The sequence below is a fragment of the Lycorma delicatula genome, chromosome 7 (genome assembly GCF_047948215.1).
Source record: "Lycorma delicatula isolate Av1 chromosome 7, ASM4794821v1, whole genome shotgun sequence".
In the NCBI taxonomy this organism is placed as follows: Eukaryota; Metazoa; Arthropoda; class Insecta; order Hemiptera; family Fulgoridae; genus Lycorma; species Lycorma delicatula.
The window spans coordinates 20048243-20066080 of NC_134461.1; the positions used below are offsets into that span (position 1 = coordinate 20048243).

The 17838-nt window shown below is 29.3% G+C and overlaps 1 protein-coding gene across 7 annotated transcripts in view; it reads left to right on the forward strand.

Moving 5' to 3' along the window:
* The window catches only part of Xrcc2 (X-ray repair cross complementing 2), a 40989-nt gene extending 25281 nt beyond the window's left edge, over window positions 1-15708 (forward strand). For 4 of the 7 annotated variants that reach the window (XM_075370856.1, XM_075370860.1, XM_075370853.1 and 1 more), the window contains one exon: window positions 13388-15708. In XM_075370856.1, coding sequence (XP_075226971.1) covers window positions 13389-14246 — 858 coding nt within the window. In that variant the 5' untranslated portion in view covers window position 13388 and the 3' untranslated portion in view covers window positions 14247-15708. Of the gene's footprint in view, window positions 1-6826; window positions 7006-11084; window positions 11219-11292; window positions 11523-13387 lie in introns of those variants that run through there. The other 3 variants (XM_075370854.1, XM_075370859.1, XM_075370858.1) reach the window with 3 other exon arrangements.
* Window positions 15709-17838: the final 2130 nt, after the last annotated feature.

Here is a 17838-nt window from a genome sequence, read left to right on the forward strand (position 1 = left end):
GAATGACAATCATGTATTTTCTGCAGGAGTTAGATCGGTTTCTAACATCTAACATATATATACTGGAAATTTAACAGAAATCATTATAGTGAACATCGTAACTGGTCAGTCAATGATGTGTTTTAAAAGTTCACTTTTCTTTAAAAGGTATTAATTATTATGAATAATTCACATTTATAAGCAATAACTTATTCATCTGTATATTTCAATTTTATTTTGTACTTGGCAATAAATAATATATTTAAACTAATCAGAGAGATGTTGGATTAATTATTCAAAATTTTTTATATATACTTTGTGTACTCTTGCATAATGTAGACAAGCTTGATAGTGATTCAGTGATGGTGATGATAATTTACTCTGCCTACAATAAAAGAATATATTTGTTTTACCTCAATCACACCTGGCACAGCAATTATTATTAAACTGTAAAAAATCTGAAAAAACTCAGGTTAGCAATAATTTTTATAAAATATGATATTTGTTAATTTAAAATAATGGTGAAGATACTAGAGCCTTGAACTATATATATATATATATATATGTCTCATAGTCCCAAAGATAAAAAGATTTTATAAAATTAATAGCAACTTGTAAATTGTTAAAAGGGTGCTGATCTGAAATTTAATGAGTAATAGGTTAATAAAACAGACTACCTTATGTAAAAATCTGAGTAGGATTGTGCAGTAATAATTTAATGGAAAGCAATCAAAGTCAAGCTTCACAAAAAAGACAAAAAAAAAAAATGGCATCCAAAACATACATTGAAAAATTAATAAAAATAAAATTTTCATAGTCAAAATTAGGTAAAAATTTTGATGCGACTTGTTTTAAAATTGGGTGGATAATTTGATTTTTTTATAAAAAAAAAACATCTTGAGTGCATATAAATTTTACACTGACAGAAAAATTTAAAATATCATCAGTAATAATTGTTTATCAAGTTCATGTATATCTACAATACTTATAATTAGCGTGCCTAGTCTGTTACTATGTATGCAATCTTTTTTTATCGTATTAATAAACTTAATAGTGATTTAATAATAATTAAATTTTTATCTTTTAAGAAAGAAGCGGATAATTTATTATCTAAGTTCTCTTTAATACTTCAATTTTAAAACTGATTAAATTATTCATGCTGTTTCCATTCAGATTTTATAATTATTGGATAAAATCTGTGATATTTTAATCATAATTCAATATTATTTAGAGTATAGGAATTTTTAGACTAAAATCCTTAATACAACGTAAACTCAGTGTATCATCCATTAATTTCCAACAACCCCCATTCACTTATATGTACAAAATAAATTCACAATCAGTGGCCAAAAGTGTACACCGCATTTATGAAAAAAATGGTTGAAATTATTACTTTTGGTATTTTTGGTAAAAATTTTGATGCGACTTGTTTTAAAATTGGGTGGATAATTTGATTTTTTTATAAAAAAAAAACATCTTGAGTGCATATAAATTTTACACTGACAGAAAAATTAAAAATATCATCAGTAATAATTGTTTATCAAGTTCATGTATATCTACAATACTTATAATTAGCGTGCCTAGTCTGTTACTATGTATGCAATCTTTTTTTATCGTATTAATAAACTTAATAGTGATTTAATAATAATTAAATTTTTATCTTTTAAGAAAGAAGCGGATAATTTATTATCTAAGTTCTCTTTAATACTTCAATTTTAAAACTGATTAAATTATTCATGCTGTTTCCATTCAGATTTTATAATTATTGGATAAAATCTGTGATATTTTAATCATAATTCAATATTATTTAGAGTAGGAATTTTTAGACTAAAATCCTTAATACAACGTAAACTCAGTGTATCATCCATTAATTTCCAACAACCCCCATTCACTTATATGTACAAAATAAATTCACAATCAGTGGCCAAAAGTGTACACCGCATTTATGAAAAAAATGGTTGAAATTATTACTTTTGGTATTTTTTTTAGAAAAAGTACATTTAGAAAATTATTTATGTAAAATTAATTAACTGACAACAATAAAAACAAGTAAATCTTCTGCAATGATATTATAAATCACACACACAATGCAGACTATAAAATATGAATTGTGTAAATAGGATTTGTGAAATAAATAATGACATTACCTGGTTAAACCAGTTTCTCCTTAACAAGAATTTTCTGGCTGATTTTTTTTTAAATTGCCATTTATTGAGGAAATATAAATGAAATATGTTTTGATGTACTGAAAATTTGTATATTCTCAAAATATTTGTGAATACAAGTGTATCACAAATTCCTTCAGGACTTTCATAACATATTGTACATGTGAAAATAATGGAAAAAGTACATATGTGCTAAAATGCTTAGTTTGCGAGTTATGACTAGTGAAAGATTCCATTCTGATTTCAGCTATCCCAGTGAAATGAGATCGTAATGAAACATTTAGGATGTTAATGAAAGGACAAAATTAGGGGTTTTGTATGGTTTTTGACCTGAAGATTAAATAAAATATTCCCAAAATTATCTGGAGTAGATTTTGAGAAATCTGGGGGGAAACAATAAATTAGGATAAAAAACCCTGTTTTTTATGTTTGATGTATAATAACTTTGTTAAATTGGCAATAAACAAACAAAACTTGTAGAAAATTTAATTCTGAAGAAAATTGTCTAAGATAAGTTGAATAAAACAATGAAAAGTTATAAAAATTTGAATTTTATTTAGAAACAGTATGTTACTACATTTATTAGAATGTACTTATTTAATGAAAAAAAACCAAATCTTTTTTGGAGATCTGAAAAAAAGGTTTTGTAAAAACAAAACTTACTGTTAAAATATTTAAAAAACTGGAAATTACACAACAATTGTAAAATAAAAATTCCTTATATAATAATTTTTTTATTAATGACAGAAATAAAATAAATGAAAAATTATTATTTCAAACTTGTCAGTAACAGCAGCTGATCAACAATGCGCAATACTGTATTAGTGTTTAAATCATTCTGTTAGGTACATTAAATATTACCAGGTACTGTGAACTGTGCTGTTGTTAGAGAAGGGTTTCTGTGAGTGTTAGTTTAAATATGATCTCTGCCATTGAAGTAATGTCATGTTTATTTACAACAGAAGAATATGCTGATATAGTATTCATTTTGGGTGTGTGTAATGATAATGCTGTAGTAGAATATGAAATAACCCATCGGGTTGGTGTAGTTGTGAACGCATCTTCCCAAATCAGCTGATTTGGAAGTTGAGGGTTCCAGCGTTCAAGTCCTAGTAAAGTCAGTTATTTTTACATGGATTTGAATACTAGATCGTGGATACCGGTGTTCTTTGGTGGATGAGTTTCAATTAACCACACATCTCAGGAATAGTCGAACTGAGAATGTACAAGACTACACTTTATTTACACTCATACATATCATAAATACTCATGAAATGATGGAGGCAATTTTCAACACTGATTTAATATCAATGTGTGATGCGGTCTTCTTCACAAAAATTATACAGTACTCTAGTGCTGTAATTTTTCTAACTTTCTTCTTTTTTATTTAACCTATCTTACACCATTTTGTTCAGAATTAAATTGTCTGAAACATTTGTTTAAAAGTTTTATGTCTTTATTACCCATTTAACAAAGTTATCATACATCAAAACATAAAGAGCAGGATTTTTCACCCCTGTTTATTGGTTTTCACCCCAGATTTCTCAAAATGTATTGCAGGTATGGTTCTGGGACCTATTTTTATTTGATTTTTCAGATCAAAAACCATAAGAATTCATTAACTCTGACCCTTAATTAATGCCCTAAAAATTCCAGTAGGACCCCATCTCACCAGGGTAGCTGAAAGCCGAGCAAAATCTTTCACTAGCCATAACTCACTAACAAAGTATTTTAGGACTTTTTCCAATACTTTCATGAGTAGAAAAGGTTATGAAAGTCCTGGAAGAACTTTATGATACAACCTGTATAAAAAATATTAAAATGTATAAAATGCTAAGTCATAAAAATTTTATTTTTTCAAAAAAAACTTTTAATACCGTAATTATGACCGAATCTATTTTCAGAAAATTTTGACAAATGCAGTTATAAAAAGAAGACAGAGCAGTGAATTTTCAGTTTTAAATCTTTCTAGTTTTATAATTTTAACTGAAAAAGAACAAAACAAAACCTTTAATAGTAAAATAAATGAATGATTTAACATATTTCATATAAATAATTTAATTTTCTGTCAGATTCTTTGAGGAAAATAATTTTTTTTTAAATATGTACTTCATTTTTAAATCTATAGCTGAACAGTTGTAGCAAGGTGCTTGCAGGGGGAAGTAGATGTACAGCTCTGGGAGGTACACAACAAATGCATGGAAGAACTTATTCATGGCAGGAATCAGTGTACTAACTTATGCAAAAAACATTAAACGTAACATTATTTACTTACCATAATTACTGTAACTCTTCAAACCGCTAATTTCACCATCTGAATCATCATTGTCACTGAATTCACTTTCACTATTACCATCTGTATGGTTTTCACAATTGTTTGCTGTGTTCAGTATAATTTCCGATACCTGGTCAATCACATGATCAGTCTAATAATTTTTTTTCTAATTGTTGCACAAGCTAACATTTTTGCATCCAGTCATCTTTATTAATTACACCTATTTTACCTTGTACTAATTCTATACAATCATCCAATTTGAAAGTCACATTTTTATCAACAACATAATTTTTTATATCAGCCCATTTCATCACAGTCAGACTGAGATGCAGATGATACGGTGGAAGCCGTAATACACTGTGACCCTTTTCAGCAAATAAAGCATCTATTTTATACATTTTAAATCATGATTTAGCGGCTGAAATTAATTTATATAGCTTGGGTTTTAACAGGTTTTCATCGAACAATAGTTCTTTTCAGTAACCATTCAGTCATTTCTCAGAGGTTGATTTCGGTGCACCATTCAACTCCAGATTGTGATTTGGTGCATAATCAATGACTTAACACTAAATGTTGTTTAAGTTTATAAATTTTTTATGAGTTGATTTGTAACCCATTTTTTATAATTTCTATAATTCTTAGTATCATGGTAATCGCCACATGTTTGTTCAGATTTGAAAATCAATAACTCATCTTTTACAAAAGCATTTTCCCCCCCAGCATGAATGATAATTACTCTTTGACCTTTGAAATCAGAACAAGTAAGCCAGATGTTTCATCAGAATCATTCGTCCTACAATATGGCCTTGTGTGTGTTGAATGCACATACGTTTCATCCGTAAAAATGACTGGCCATACTTCAGCTCTGTGTTTTTCTAATGTTCGTAGGTATAGTATTTGTTTCTCCTAAACATCATTTTTTTTTCTTATTAAAAATCTTCTATTATTACACATCTTTTTCCATCTAAATCTTAATTGTCTTATTAACTTCCCGCAAAGCCAATTTTCCACCCTTGAAGTGTATTTTGTTCTTTACCACTGTTAATAAACTTTTTATAATAGATTGTGTACTTTGTGAAACATTAAATTCATTTATAGTTCATCTAATAACACACTTGTCAAAGTTATCAATTTCTGTTTTTAGTTTATTTTGTAAATGTTTTTTGTTTGGAATAGAAAATCCACTAGCGGATGCTGCCTTTTTTTTCTGCGAATAATTGAGGTATTTCCTCAATTATTCGCAGAACACTACAGCAAGAACTCCTGTTGTTTCAGGAACCCTTTCCTGAACTTTTGTTAGTTACCATGAACCTTCTTTTTTCATAAAAGAATGAACAATGAAAATGACATCACAAATCTGGCTAAGTTAAACTTTATGACTACCTGTTTTGGAATTTCCATAACTACAAATGTAAAACTGCTAATGATAAAAAACACTGAAATATATCCGGTATTATACAAATATGCATAATGTAAATCAAATAAATAAAACCAAAAATAATAAAATAAAAATGAATGTGTAAAAACTTATTCTCATAATAATTTTTACATAAATTCACATGATTTAAAGTAATGACTGTGCTTAGTGTTTTCTATACTATACAGAATATGTTTCTTTGTTTTTATTGATGGATTAAAATATTTGCTTTTGTTGGTAAAGGTGATTACTGCTAAACAAATGACTCATACATAATTCAATTTTAAGAAACCAATAATTGATTGGAAGGAAGTAAGACCAAGCTCGATGATTAATATGTTTAGACTATTTCAAATGTTCGTAGCTAGCAGTGAGACAGCCATGAATTTGTTTACAAAAACATTAATGAATGCAAATTGATGCTTATAAAAAAAATTTATACAAGCAACAAAAAAACAATGTACAAACAATTTGTACATTTTCGATAAATAACCGATGAATGAATTTATTTAAAAATTTTACGGTACAGTATAAAAAATTACACAAAAAAAATTTTTAATGTGGCATTGCACATTACGCATGTACAATCATTGTACTGCAGCTTATGTTTTTAACTTTCATTTGTACTTTGAATTGAACTCGTCAATGTCAAACTGAAAATTAAGCAATCGTGCCCTACACTACGATAAATGGCTTTGGCTATTACTCTAAGTAGAGGGGAAAGTGCCTTGCTATTACAGCTTTGTTACACCTTGTAGGAAAATTTTGTACATAAGGCCAAACCAGTGAACATTAAGATTTTAGCTTGCTGCTAGAAATAAGTTGCAAAATAGTTTGATTTTTTTTAATAGAAAGAGCGATAGATATCTTTTTGCTTCTTATTTTTATCATTTTGATAATTTCTTCTTTTTTACAGCAATTTTCTCAGTTTAGTCACATATCTGGACCAGGTTATGATATGTGTAACCACTCTTTCATGTATTTAAATGATGTTTGAGACACCTGATTATAGAGTGATGTCAACTCCTGTTTTACAAATTGCAGAATATGGGTTCGTCATTTTTATGAGTTTGGAACTTGCCTTAAAAATATTAGCTGATGGAGTGTTTTTTACACCAAAAGCTTATATGAATGATGTTGCATCTATATTGGATGTATTTATTTATGTTGTAAGTAAATTCTTCTTTATTAAAATCTTCTTGATTTTCAGGTTGTCTGTACTACTTGCTTGACAATGTATAAAATGAAATGCCTTTATAGATTGCCAGGATTCTTATAGAAGTAGTGATATTGTATGCATTTTATTTTCATTTTTGCTGTATGGTTAATGCTATAGAAGTTAAAACATTTTCAGGATTATAACTATTATTTAACCAACTTTTGAAAAAATAGGAATTTTTCAACTCTATTTCTATGTAACTTTATTTTCTCTGCATACAAGCCTTGATCTTCATATAATGGATTGCTTGTAATGATTTTTTTTTTCTAGAAATTTCTCTGTAAGTATCCCATTGAAGATTTTCTAAATGATTTGTTTTAAAATAAGAAATTATATTACTTTCATAAACACTTTTAAATTACTCTTTATTTGTTGTCATCGCTTTTAGTATTGGATTGTTAAAACTTGATAATATGTAAGTTGAAGTCATCCTGATATTCATAGTATTTTTATACAGAATGTCAAGAAAATTATTTGACAAGATTGAGGTAAAAAAATAATACGTACATACAACTTTACCTTACTCTCATTAGTAATTACTTAATGCTGTTTTTCTCTACATTTCTTTTTCTAGTTTTATCCGTATTCAAGTTTTTTGGCTTCTACATGTATGTCTTTTGAGGTGAGCCTACAAAAAGCATGCATTCTTTTTGTAGACCTTTCACAGTTTAAATAATAATGAAATTAGGAGATGTAGACTAAACTTTTTAGAAATAATAAATCTAATCCGTAAAACTGTTTTAAAATAGTATAATACTTAATGAAAAATAATATATGTATGCTACATAAAAATAATACTTTTTCATTTCTTCTTCAATTTTTTACACTCTAAATTTATGACTAAATTAATTTTTTGTCATTTATAGATAATTTATTTTTAATTTGTTGCTGATTTTAAAAAGTCAAAATTGAAGTGTTATTAAATTTTACAAGTATTTTTTGGAAGTTGTTTTATTTTTTTGTTATTTTGTATATTTCTTGTTCCTTTAGAAAAAAGTCACTTATAAATAATTATACAATTAAGTACTGTTTACCTGGTATTTGAGGTACATTTGACACACAGTTGTACCTTAAAAGTAAGAAAAGTATTGTCTTTACTTTGTTAATTATTCCTTAACCCCTAGTGCTCATTGTAATTTATTAAAAAGTGTTAAAAAATATTTTTTAGTCCACATTTACATTGTTGAATTTAATTTATTGTATTTTTTGTTAAATGATAATAACATGCACTCTCGCTCCCTCTCTCTCTCTCTCTCTCTCTCTCTCTCTCTTATATATATATATATATATATATATATATATATATATATAAATAATCAAATTGATCAGTACTAGATTAACCAGAGTAACGTATACAGGATCTATGACTAAGTTCTCCCTGGACTATGATAACCTATTCTACTTGTGAAAATAATGAAAAAAGTTCATGTAAACATAAGTTCTAAAATACTTTGTTTGCGAGTTATGGTTAATGAAAGATACTCAGAATTCAGCTACCCTGGTAAATGAGGTCATACTGAAATTTTTGGGATGTTAATTAAGGGACAGAAATAGTGATTTCTTATGTTTTTTGACCCAAAAAATAAAATAAAATATGCCCCAGAACCATACCTGCAGTAGTTTTTGAGAAATATGGGGTGAAAACCATTAATTAGAATAAAAAATCCTGTTTTTTTATATTTGACAGTAACCGTTTTAAATGGGTAATAAACACATAAAACTTTTAAACAAAACCTGTAGAAAATTTAATTCTGAATAAAAATGTTGTAAGATAAGTTGAATAAACAAAGAAAAGTGAATTATGTATACACAAGTTTATAAAAAATATTCAAAAATTACCCTGTCATTTTCAACACATTTCTTGCTTTTGTTGCTCTTTTTAGTTTTTCAGGGTTGTCCTTTAGTTGCTCAGCTGCATCCATAATGCGACAGTTAATTCCTCAACAAATTCACTCAAACTCATTTCACCGGGATAGCTGAAATCCGAGCAAAATCTTTGACTAGCCCTAACTCACGAACAAAACATTTTAACACATATATTTGTGTACTTTTTTCATTATTTTTGCAAGTAGAACAGGTGTGAAAGTCCCAGGAGATCTTCGTGATACACCTTGCATGTGCTAGGTGGTAATGTAATTGTGTATAAAAATCACTGAAAAAAAAACTAAATATATTTCTCATAATAAAAATTGTAATTTCAAACTAAAGATAACTTTATTGAAAGGTAAATGTAAATATTTATTGAAATATGAATAAATATTTGTAAAAAAAAAAAACAAAACCTAGGCCGGGTGTACACATTTGTGATTAATTCTGTAGAAGGAGAGAAGGTGGTCGCAGAGGACTTATCGTGCGTTGAAGAAGCTAGAGGAGTTGAAAGTTACTGCCAAGTACGGGGCGGTAGAGGATAACATTGGTATAATATGCAGGAGATTGCTGGAGTATATGGATAGAAGGACAGATAATAAAATGGCTGTATATTTTGAGGAGGCAGAGGCCTCGAAAATTGGTGTTAGAAGGCAGCAGGGCACGGAAAGTGCAAGTACTATCGTGTTTCATCTGTGGTGAGGCTGGTCATCTACGGAAGGACTGCCGGCGAGAGGCTAGGTCTCCTTCCTGTCGGTTGCAAAGGCACGCACTCGGAGGTAGGGGATGCAAAGCTTTATCTGCGACATGAAGAAGCGGCATCCGCTTGGTACTGATGGATGTCTGTGGGAGACAGACCCGTCCAGGAGGGTGGGAGGTTCTGGCGTCCATCATTAATGACTGGACACCGACTCCTTCGCAGCAGCTCTGCGGGAGGGAATGTATGACCGTAGTCCCGGTGGGGGATCCCCTTGGGAGTTCCCCATTAGAGGCAGGGCATTAATACTGAAGTCCCGGTGAGGGGACCCCTTTAGAGTCCTCTCATTAGAGACGTGGATTGTACTGCAAGTCCGAGTCCCGGCTACCTGGGCAGGACCTTTTGTTGTGCCGAGATAGTTTGAGGCAAAGGTACCCTCCGGAGTTGAGTTATGCTTAGTTGCTTGTTCCGGCTCCAGGGTACAGGGTAAATGAAGGTGAACAAAAAAAAAAATTAAACATAAACAAATAAATTTTTCCAGTATATAAACAAACAGCTGTTCAAAAATAAACAAGCCTTATCAACAAAAATTAAATTCAAAATAATTCTATTAATGAAAATTAATAGAAACTAAAATAAAACAAAAACACTAACAATTGAACAAAACGTGGTTAGTGAAAATTTGCAAACTTATATAAATAGCAACCATGTGATCCAGGTGCCTGCCAACTATCTATTAGAGGAGAGTCCGTGATGACTACAAATCAAAACGCGTGTAGTTAAAAATAAAATGATAATTCATCTTTCTTGTGAGGGATTCAATTACGAACTTCGGTATTTATCGGTTATACAGGACCCCTACTGAGAAGTTATAACCTTTGTAAGCAAGTCGACACAATTAAACTTATATACGTATAACTCGTACATAATTTTTTATTTTTAACATTAATCAGATGAAGTTAGCGAGCGTAGGTTTTTGTTTGATTAGATTACGTTGATTCCGTGTAATGTCGAATCGCGCACGTATATCAACATTATTTACGCTCGCTAACCTCATCTAATTAACGTTAAATATACAAATTAAATCTATTTTACCTATTTAGGTAGCTAGTAAACACGAATTTCGTGTAAGAATGCCTCAAAAGTATCAGCGCCAGTTAAATCAATTGGATTTCAGTAGGGGTCCGTATAACCGATAGTACCCAAGCTTGAAACATTTCTCCCTATAATGGCCTGAATATAAAATCCATTCAAGGTGGTGTAGAATTTCAACTTTTTTCTTTTAAAAATCAGATACCAAATATTAATTTGTCGATGTATTAATAAGGTAATGTACAATGTGTATCGATTAATACATCGACAATTTTTATCGATGTTTAAGTAATTTTTAAATGTGTTTGTTATTAAATTTAATTATTTTTAAATATCGAATAACTACATAGATCAAACTCTTAACATTTTCTCATGAACTTTGTAATCGAGGTAGTGCTTCAATAGTTTTGTAATGTATGTTACCAGCTTTGTATAATCTATGAATTTTAATTTGCAAAGTTATCAAATGTTGGTAACTTTTTAATATAACCTGTTAATATAAAAAAAGGTTATAATCTTTTTGACTAATTATTTTAATTTCTAACCTCTCTAACTAATTAAGTATTATTATTAATGTAGTATTATTACTGTCTTAAATACTAAATATGTGAAACAAGTTAAATTATGTTGTGAAACCATATTTTTAAACGCAAACTAATTATGAAGTTAAAGAACGTGAAATGAACGTTTTTGTGTACTAATAGTTTTGTTGATAAAATCTTACTTATTTCTTTTACCACCATTCATATTGTTTATATGCATTTATCCGTGTGAGACTGTTTGATTATCTGCAACATTTTTTTTTTGTTTGGGTAAGTTAATTAAGAAAAAAATTCATGCAATAATTGAATATATAGTAGACTACTTATTTTTCGAATATTTTATTATGATAAGAATGTTCTTGCTGTTAGTGAATTTTTATCTTTATGATTAATTTGATGGCATTGCCTTTCTGGTTGGTTGATTTTAATCTTAACCAAACCAGTTATACCTTATAAACTTAATGATTTCATTTTTATTTTTTCTGAAACTTTTCTTATAATTTCTTGATAATTACATCTTTGTCAGATTTAATTTCAAGTTGATTCCTATAATTATATACATTTATACTTTTCTTTTTCCTGTTTAGCCTCCAGGAATTACCATTCAGGTATTACTTCAGAGGATGAATGAGGATGATATGTATGAGTGTACATGAACACACTCATATGTATGAGTGTAGTCTTGTACAGTCTCAGTTTGACCATTGCTGAGATGTGTTGGTTAATTAAAACCCAACCACCAAAGAACACCGGTATGCACGATTTAGTATTCAAATCCATATAAAAGTAACTGCCTTTACTAGGATTTGAATGCTGGAACTCTTTACTTCTAAATCAGCTGATTTGGGAAAAGGTGTTCACCACTAAACGAATCCGGTGGGACAAATACATTTATACTAGTACAATTATGCTACATATTATGCTTCATATTTATTTTCATTGGTTAAGAAAACTGCTTATTTCCTACACATAAATGGTCTTATGTCATTGGGAATTAATGTATTTCTATAATTAAAATTTTCCTGCCAGTTACTGTTCATTATAAGTTACAACAAGCTATGTCAATTGTGCCTGAAAGTCACTTTTATGTCATGAAATATTGAAATACGCCATATAAAATGGCTAAATTATGTTCATGTGTGTTTACATATATACACATGTTTTGTTATAATGTTTTTGGGTTAATAAGTTGGGATTGGTTGGACAAAAAATCTGAATTTGGCATGGTGACTTACATATGGGATGTTTTCAATGAATGATGCTGTTAAAATTTGTGTTTGAACTGGAAGTGCTGGAAAATAGAGGACACAAGAAGTCTATTTTCTGAGAAAACTTAGCAGTGGTCCTGCTAATTTTTGTATGTCATATAAAAAAATGTGATAAAAATTGGAAAAGGGCCTCATCCAATGATAGGTTACAACTACCATTGGATATTGTTTGTTATACATGTTACATGGGCATAAAATAGTGTTTTTACTTACATACCAATAAAAAAATTAATACATTTTAAAGTATATCCCTAACCTCACTAGTTTAGGAACTGACACTAATGATTAGAAAAAAAATCTATATAATTTTTGTACATTTTTATACAAATTATAATTACTAATTCATATTGAATGTTTAAATTAACTCTCTAGCATTGTTATATTAAGTACAAATGAGATTTTGAGAATAGACTATTAATACAGTAATATTTAGTTTTTTAACTTAAAACTGTTAGTTTTGCAGCACTTGGAATATTTCAAGGAGTATTGTACTGAAAATTGTTCGGCGGAAGATATGCTAATCTGCTAATGTTTAATAAACAGTTATTACAATTTAGCTGGAGTTATTGTGCAGTTGTGCAGATTCCGTGCATTCTCCATTGCAGTTAATGCCACCAATTAATAAAAAAAATTGTAGCGTAACATTAGGTAACGCTACGGTAAAATATTATTAATTTATTGGGTAACTTTGTCACTAAAACTATAATTTTTTTTAGACTATTTATAGATTAATATTATTGATAGCAGTTTTTAATTATATTTTGAGCCTTTAAAAAATTCACATTTAAAGATTCATAACTAGAGGAGTTACACCATATACTTATTTAATTATTTTTAATACAAAATTTTATGTTCTATTTTTAACAGGATGTGTGCTGCTGAAACTGGATTACAACTACTGGGACGCTTGACAACAAGACCTAGTCTAAGTGAACTCAGTGATGCATTATTTCCTGATGGATTGAAATCAAAAGAAGTGATTGAAATTTGTGGTGATATAAATTGTGGTAAAACATTATTACTTATAAAACTAATAATTAAATGTATACTTCCAAAGGCTGTGAATAATATAATTATTAATGGACTTGATTGTACTGTTATACTTATAAATATCGATCATCACTTTCAAATATTTAAATTGACTGAATTAATGGAACAGTATTTAGATAAATGCATTGTAAATACTTCAGATAATCAGTCAAGTAATAATATGGATTTTGTTAATAAAGAAAATATTATAAAATATTCATTAAAAAATTTAATTTTATTTAATATTTATAATGGTTTTCAATTACAAGTGACATTACATTCATTGAAACAATTAATAGCTGATAATTCAAAGATTAGTTTAGTTATTTTAGACAGTATTAGTTCTAATTACTGGCAAGATATACAGACTGGTTTTTATGGTAATATTAGGAAAATGGATGCATATGCAAAAAGAATTTTAAAATCTTTAAAAAATTGTATCAATGATTTTAATATGTGTTTAATATATACATGCCAATCAAATTTTAAGTCTGCAGCATCTATTAGAAAGATTGATGAAATTAATTTTGGTTTAGACAATGATAATGTTACACGTAAAATTTATTTACAAACATTTCAATTTTTAAAAAACGGTAAAATTTGTTACAGATGTATTATTTCTACTACATCATCAAAGGAAATTAAATTTTATTCCATTAATTCCTCAGGTTTTGAATGGATTACATTGAATGAATAAAGAAATATCTTTTCAAAGAATTTTTTTCTTTTAGTTGTAATAGATTTTCATTGGGAATAAGCTTTTACAATTTATCCTGTGATTAATTTTTTGTTACTTTAATTAAAAATTATATATTTCTTAGTTACCAGTTTTCTACTTTTGCATTTATATGTTTAATATTTTCTATTAAGTGAATTTCAGAACTGATTTTAAAAACTATAAAAAAAATTGCATTAGAAGCAATTAGAAATATTAATACTATATATTTATTTGATACTTTTGTATTATAACGGCACCACTATGTTTGGAAAGTTATATATGTAATAGGTCTCTAAATTTATGATGTTAGGAATAAAGTAGAAACACAAAACTAGAAATTGAATCATTTATTCAAATTTCTGGTGGCCAAAATTAGATAATACTTGTTATATTTCTTGAAATATATAGTTCGATGTATGTTTTCGGTGCCTCATAAACTTAGCAAAATACGACTCTATATGGTGACAGTACCTCTATGTTTTTTATTTCTCCATTTCAAAGAACCCCATAATTTTTTTCATATTTTGTGTGTGTACACCCAGAATTTATTTCAGGATCAATGAAATTATAGTTGTGATTGAAAGTGAAGTGTTAGTAACCAATGCTTCTCAATTTCATTTGTCCTATATGCTCTCCAGTCAGAATACTGAGTTGTACTATATTACACATGCTTTAGGATTTTATTCGAGCAGTATTGAAGGATCTGTCGGGAACCTCAACTATAAAATATTTCCCCGCCTCCCGACAAATTCCCCCAAAAACCCACTGTTGGGAAAACACTTATCCACCTGATTTTTTTTCTTCAACTGAATAGAGTTTCATCTACTTCAACTATTTTACCTGGACCTTCTATTTTTCCAGGCTGATTTATTAATTGTGAAATGCCTACCTCACGAAGGTAGTTGTTCCAGTCTGTACACATATGAATGTTCATGTCCAGCTCACATGAACACCATTTGAAAGAAATCATTTCATATGCCCAGGCATAAATAAAACGGACTGCATTCAGAAATTTTATTTTACTGCCTTTCATCCAATTACCTGTGTGCATACCTATTTTACTGCGGCAACTTCTCTTGTTGCATTGGCAAATGACTCCTTTACTAAAATACATAGTCATATATTCTTTGGCACATTTTTGTCTCTTCAGAAGAATACCCTTTTCCTGCAAAAATCTAACAGCTTCTTCTTCATAATGTGGGAGATTCCAAAGTGCACACATTTTACTTATAAGTTCACGTTAACTTTAATAAATATTTTTAATTTATTGTCTTACTCATAAGAAGTAGAACATAGTTATTTAACTCGCCACCAGTCATGCTGGTTATAACCTCCCAATGATGGTGGCACCATTATAATACACAACTACCATTTTTTATATTGTTTTCATTTATGTTTATTTAAAACTGATGTATGTAATAAAATTAATGTTCTCACAAAAGCTGTGTTTGTTTGTCAATACATTTAAAATTTAACCCTTTTAACCAGTCATTATTGGGCAGTGAATTTTTATCCTCTTTCAACTCACCTCTTGTATTCAATTATCCTACAAACATTATGTAATCTTCTACCAACTTTCTCTACCACTTTAAACCATTGCATTTTTCATCCATTATTTTAAAATTCTCATCTTTTTTTTAATCTATCTCGCTAGCTGTTCATTATTACATTCTCCTACATTCCTTCATTTCCATTGCTAATATCTTCCTGTTATCACTTATATTTCAGCCTCATTAATCAGAATTCATGAAAAGTAACATACAAAGGACACAAGGATATTTTTATGCTGAGTACAAGTTAATATTTCTTGCAAATACTGATAGAGTTGCTTAATCTAACACTCGATGGACTCCAGCAAGAAACACCATTCTATGTTTATACCGTAAATTTGAGGAAGAAGGCAGCATAAAAGAAAAACAACCTAAAACATCTACCCTTCATTCTCCAGAAAATGTTGAAGTACTTTGATTTGCCGTGTAACGTAGTCCGTGAAAGTCAACACAGTGAGCTTCACAAGAAATGAGAAAATCTAGTCATATAGTACAAAGAATGTTACATAGTGATTTCAAGCTGTTTACATACAAATTGACTGCTCTGCATAAGTTAACTTAAGCTAACAAGCAACAAATATTAAGAGTTTGTGCGCAGTGGTCAGGAGAGAAAGATAACGTTCTGTTCAACACTTGGTTTTCAGATAAGGTCTATTTTCATATTAATGGGACTGTTAACAAACAAAGTGTCTGCTTTTGGGTGATAGCAGCACTGCAAATTGTGCATGAAAAACAACAAGGGCGTAAAGTAACCGTTTGGGCAGCTTTATCCAGTCATCAATTAATAGAGCCAGTGTTTTTCGACGATATAGTTAATCGTCAATGCTATTTGGATGTTAAGGCATGATTGTCTACCCAAACTACTTGTTACTGAGTTGCCTATATACTGAGTTGCCCATAGATACTGGTTCGACTTCATAGATATTGAGTTGCTAGATGGTTCAACCCCTCATACCGCTAATGTTGTATTGAATTTTTTAAATTCAGTTTTGGTAATCACATAATTTCAAATTTAAAAATAAATATGTAATTCAAATTGAAGTGAAATTTTAAGTTACTTGGTTGCCAGCTCTGAACACTAAACTTAGATTGAAAGAGTGGTGACATACATAAAGTTTTAATTAATTCAGTGAAGTAAATTGTGTTGATTTCACTACAAAAATTGTTTTTGTCACATTATAGACAGAAACACCATCAGTAAATCATATGATTAACTGACAATGAAATTAATATAATATAATCGTTGAAGTTCACTTTGTTCTAAATCTGTTATCAAGTTTTTAACCTGTAACTCTACATCACAAAGTGAGTAATAATCATATGAAATCATCTGTTTGTTTTAATGAAACTGACAACAAAATACTATAATAAAAAAGTTAATTTATTTTCATTGCTTTGTATCCATCAGTTTGTCAATATTAATGTACGTTTGCTCATAGTTAGAGGTGAAATTAAAAAAAAATTCCTTAAGTCATCTGCAAATAGTAACTATTGAGAATGCTTAAGGTTCACCAATGACATTTATAAACCCTGAAAATAAAAATTGACCCTAAAGAACACCAGAAGAACAAACTCCAAGTTGGTTGGAAATAAATTCCATATATCTAACATATTGCCCTGTTTTGATTTTTTTTAGATAAGATGCCCTGAGTTTAAAGGTACCGCCGGGGTTGAGCTATTCTTAACTGCTGATCCGACCCTGGTGTGGAAGAATGGTGAAATAGTAGTTATAGTCAGTAGGACGCGGCACACGTAGGCTCTTACAAAAACATCTAGCTGAACCCGTGCGAGTTCGACACTCCTCCACTTGTAGGGAGTACGTAAATAGTATTTCTCCGCAACACCGATAACAAAAAAAAAATTAAGATCACCTGATGAGTGCCTCAGAGATTGGTCCTTGGACTCTCTTGTTGTGGAACATCTGATATGATGGGGTTCTGGGACTTGATTATCCAGAGGGTATACATCCAAACATCTTTGCTGATGATTTGGCATTGGTCATTTTTAGGAAGACAGAAGAG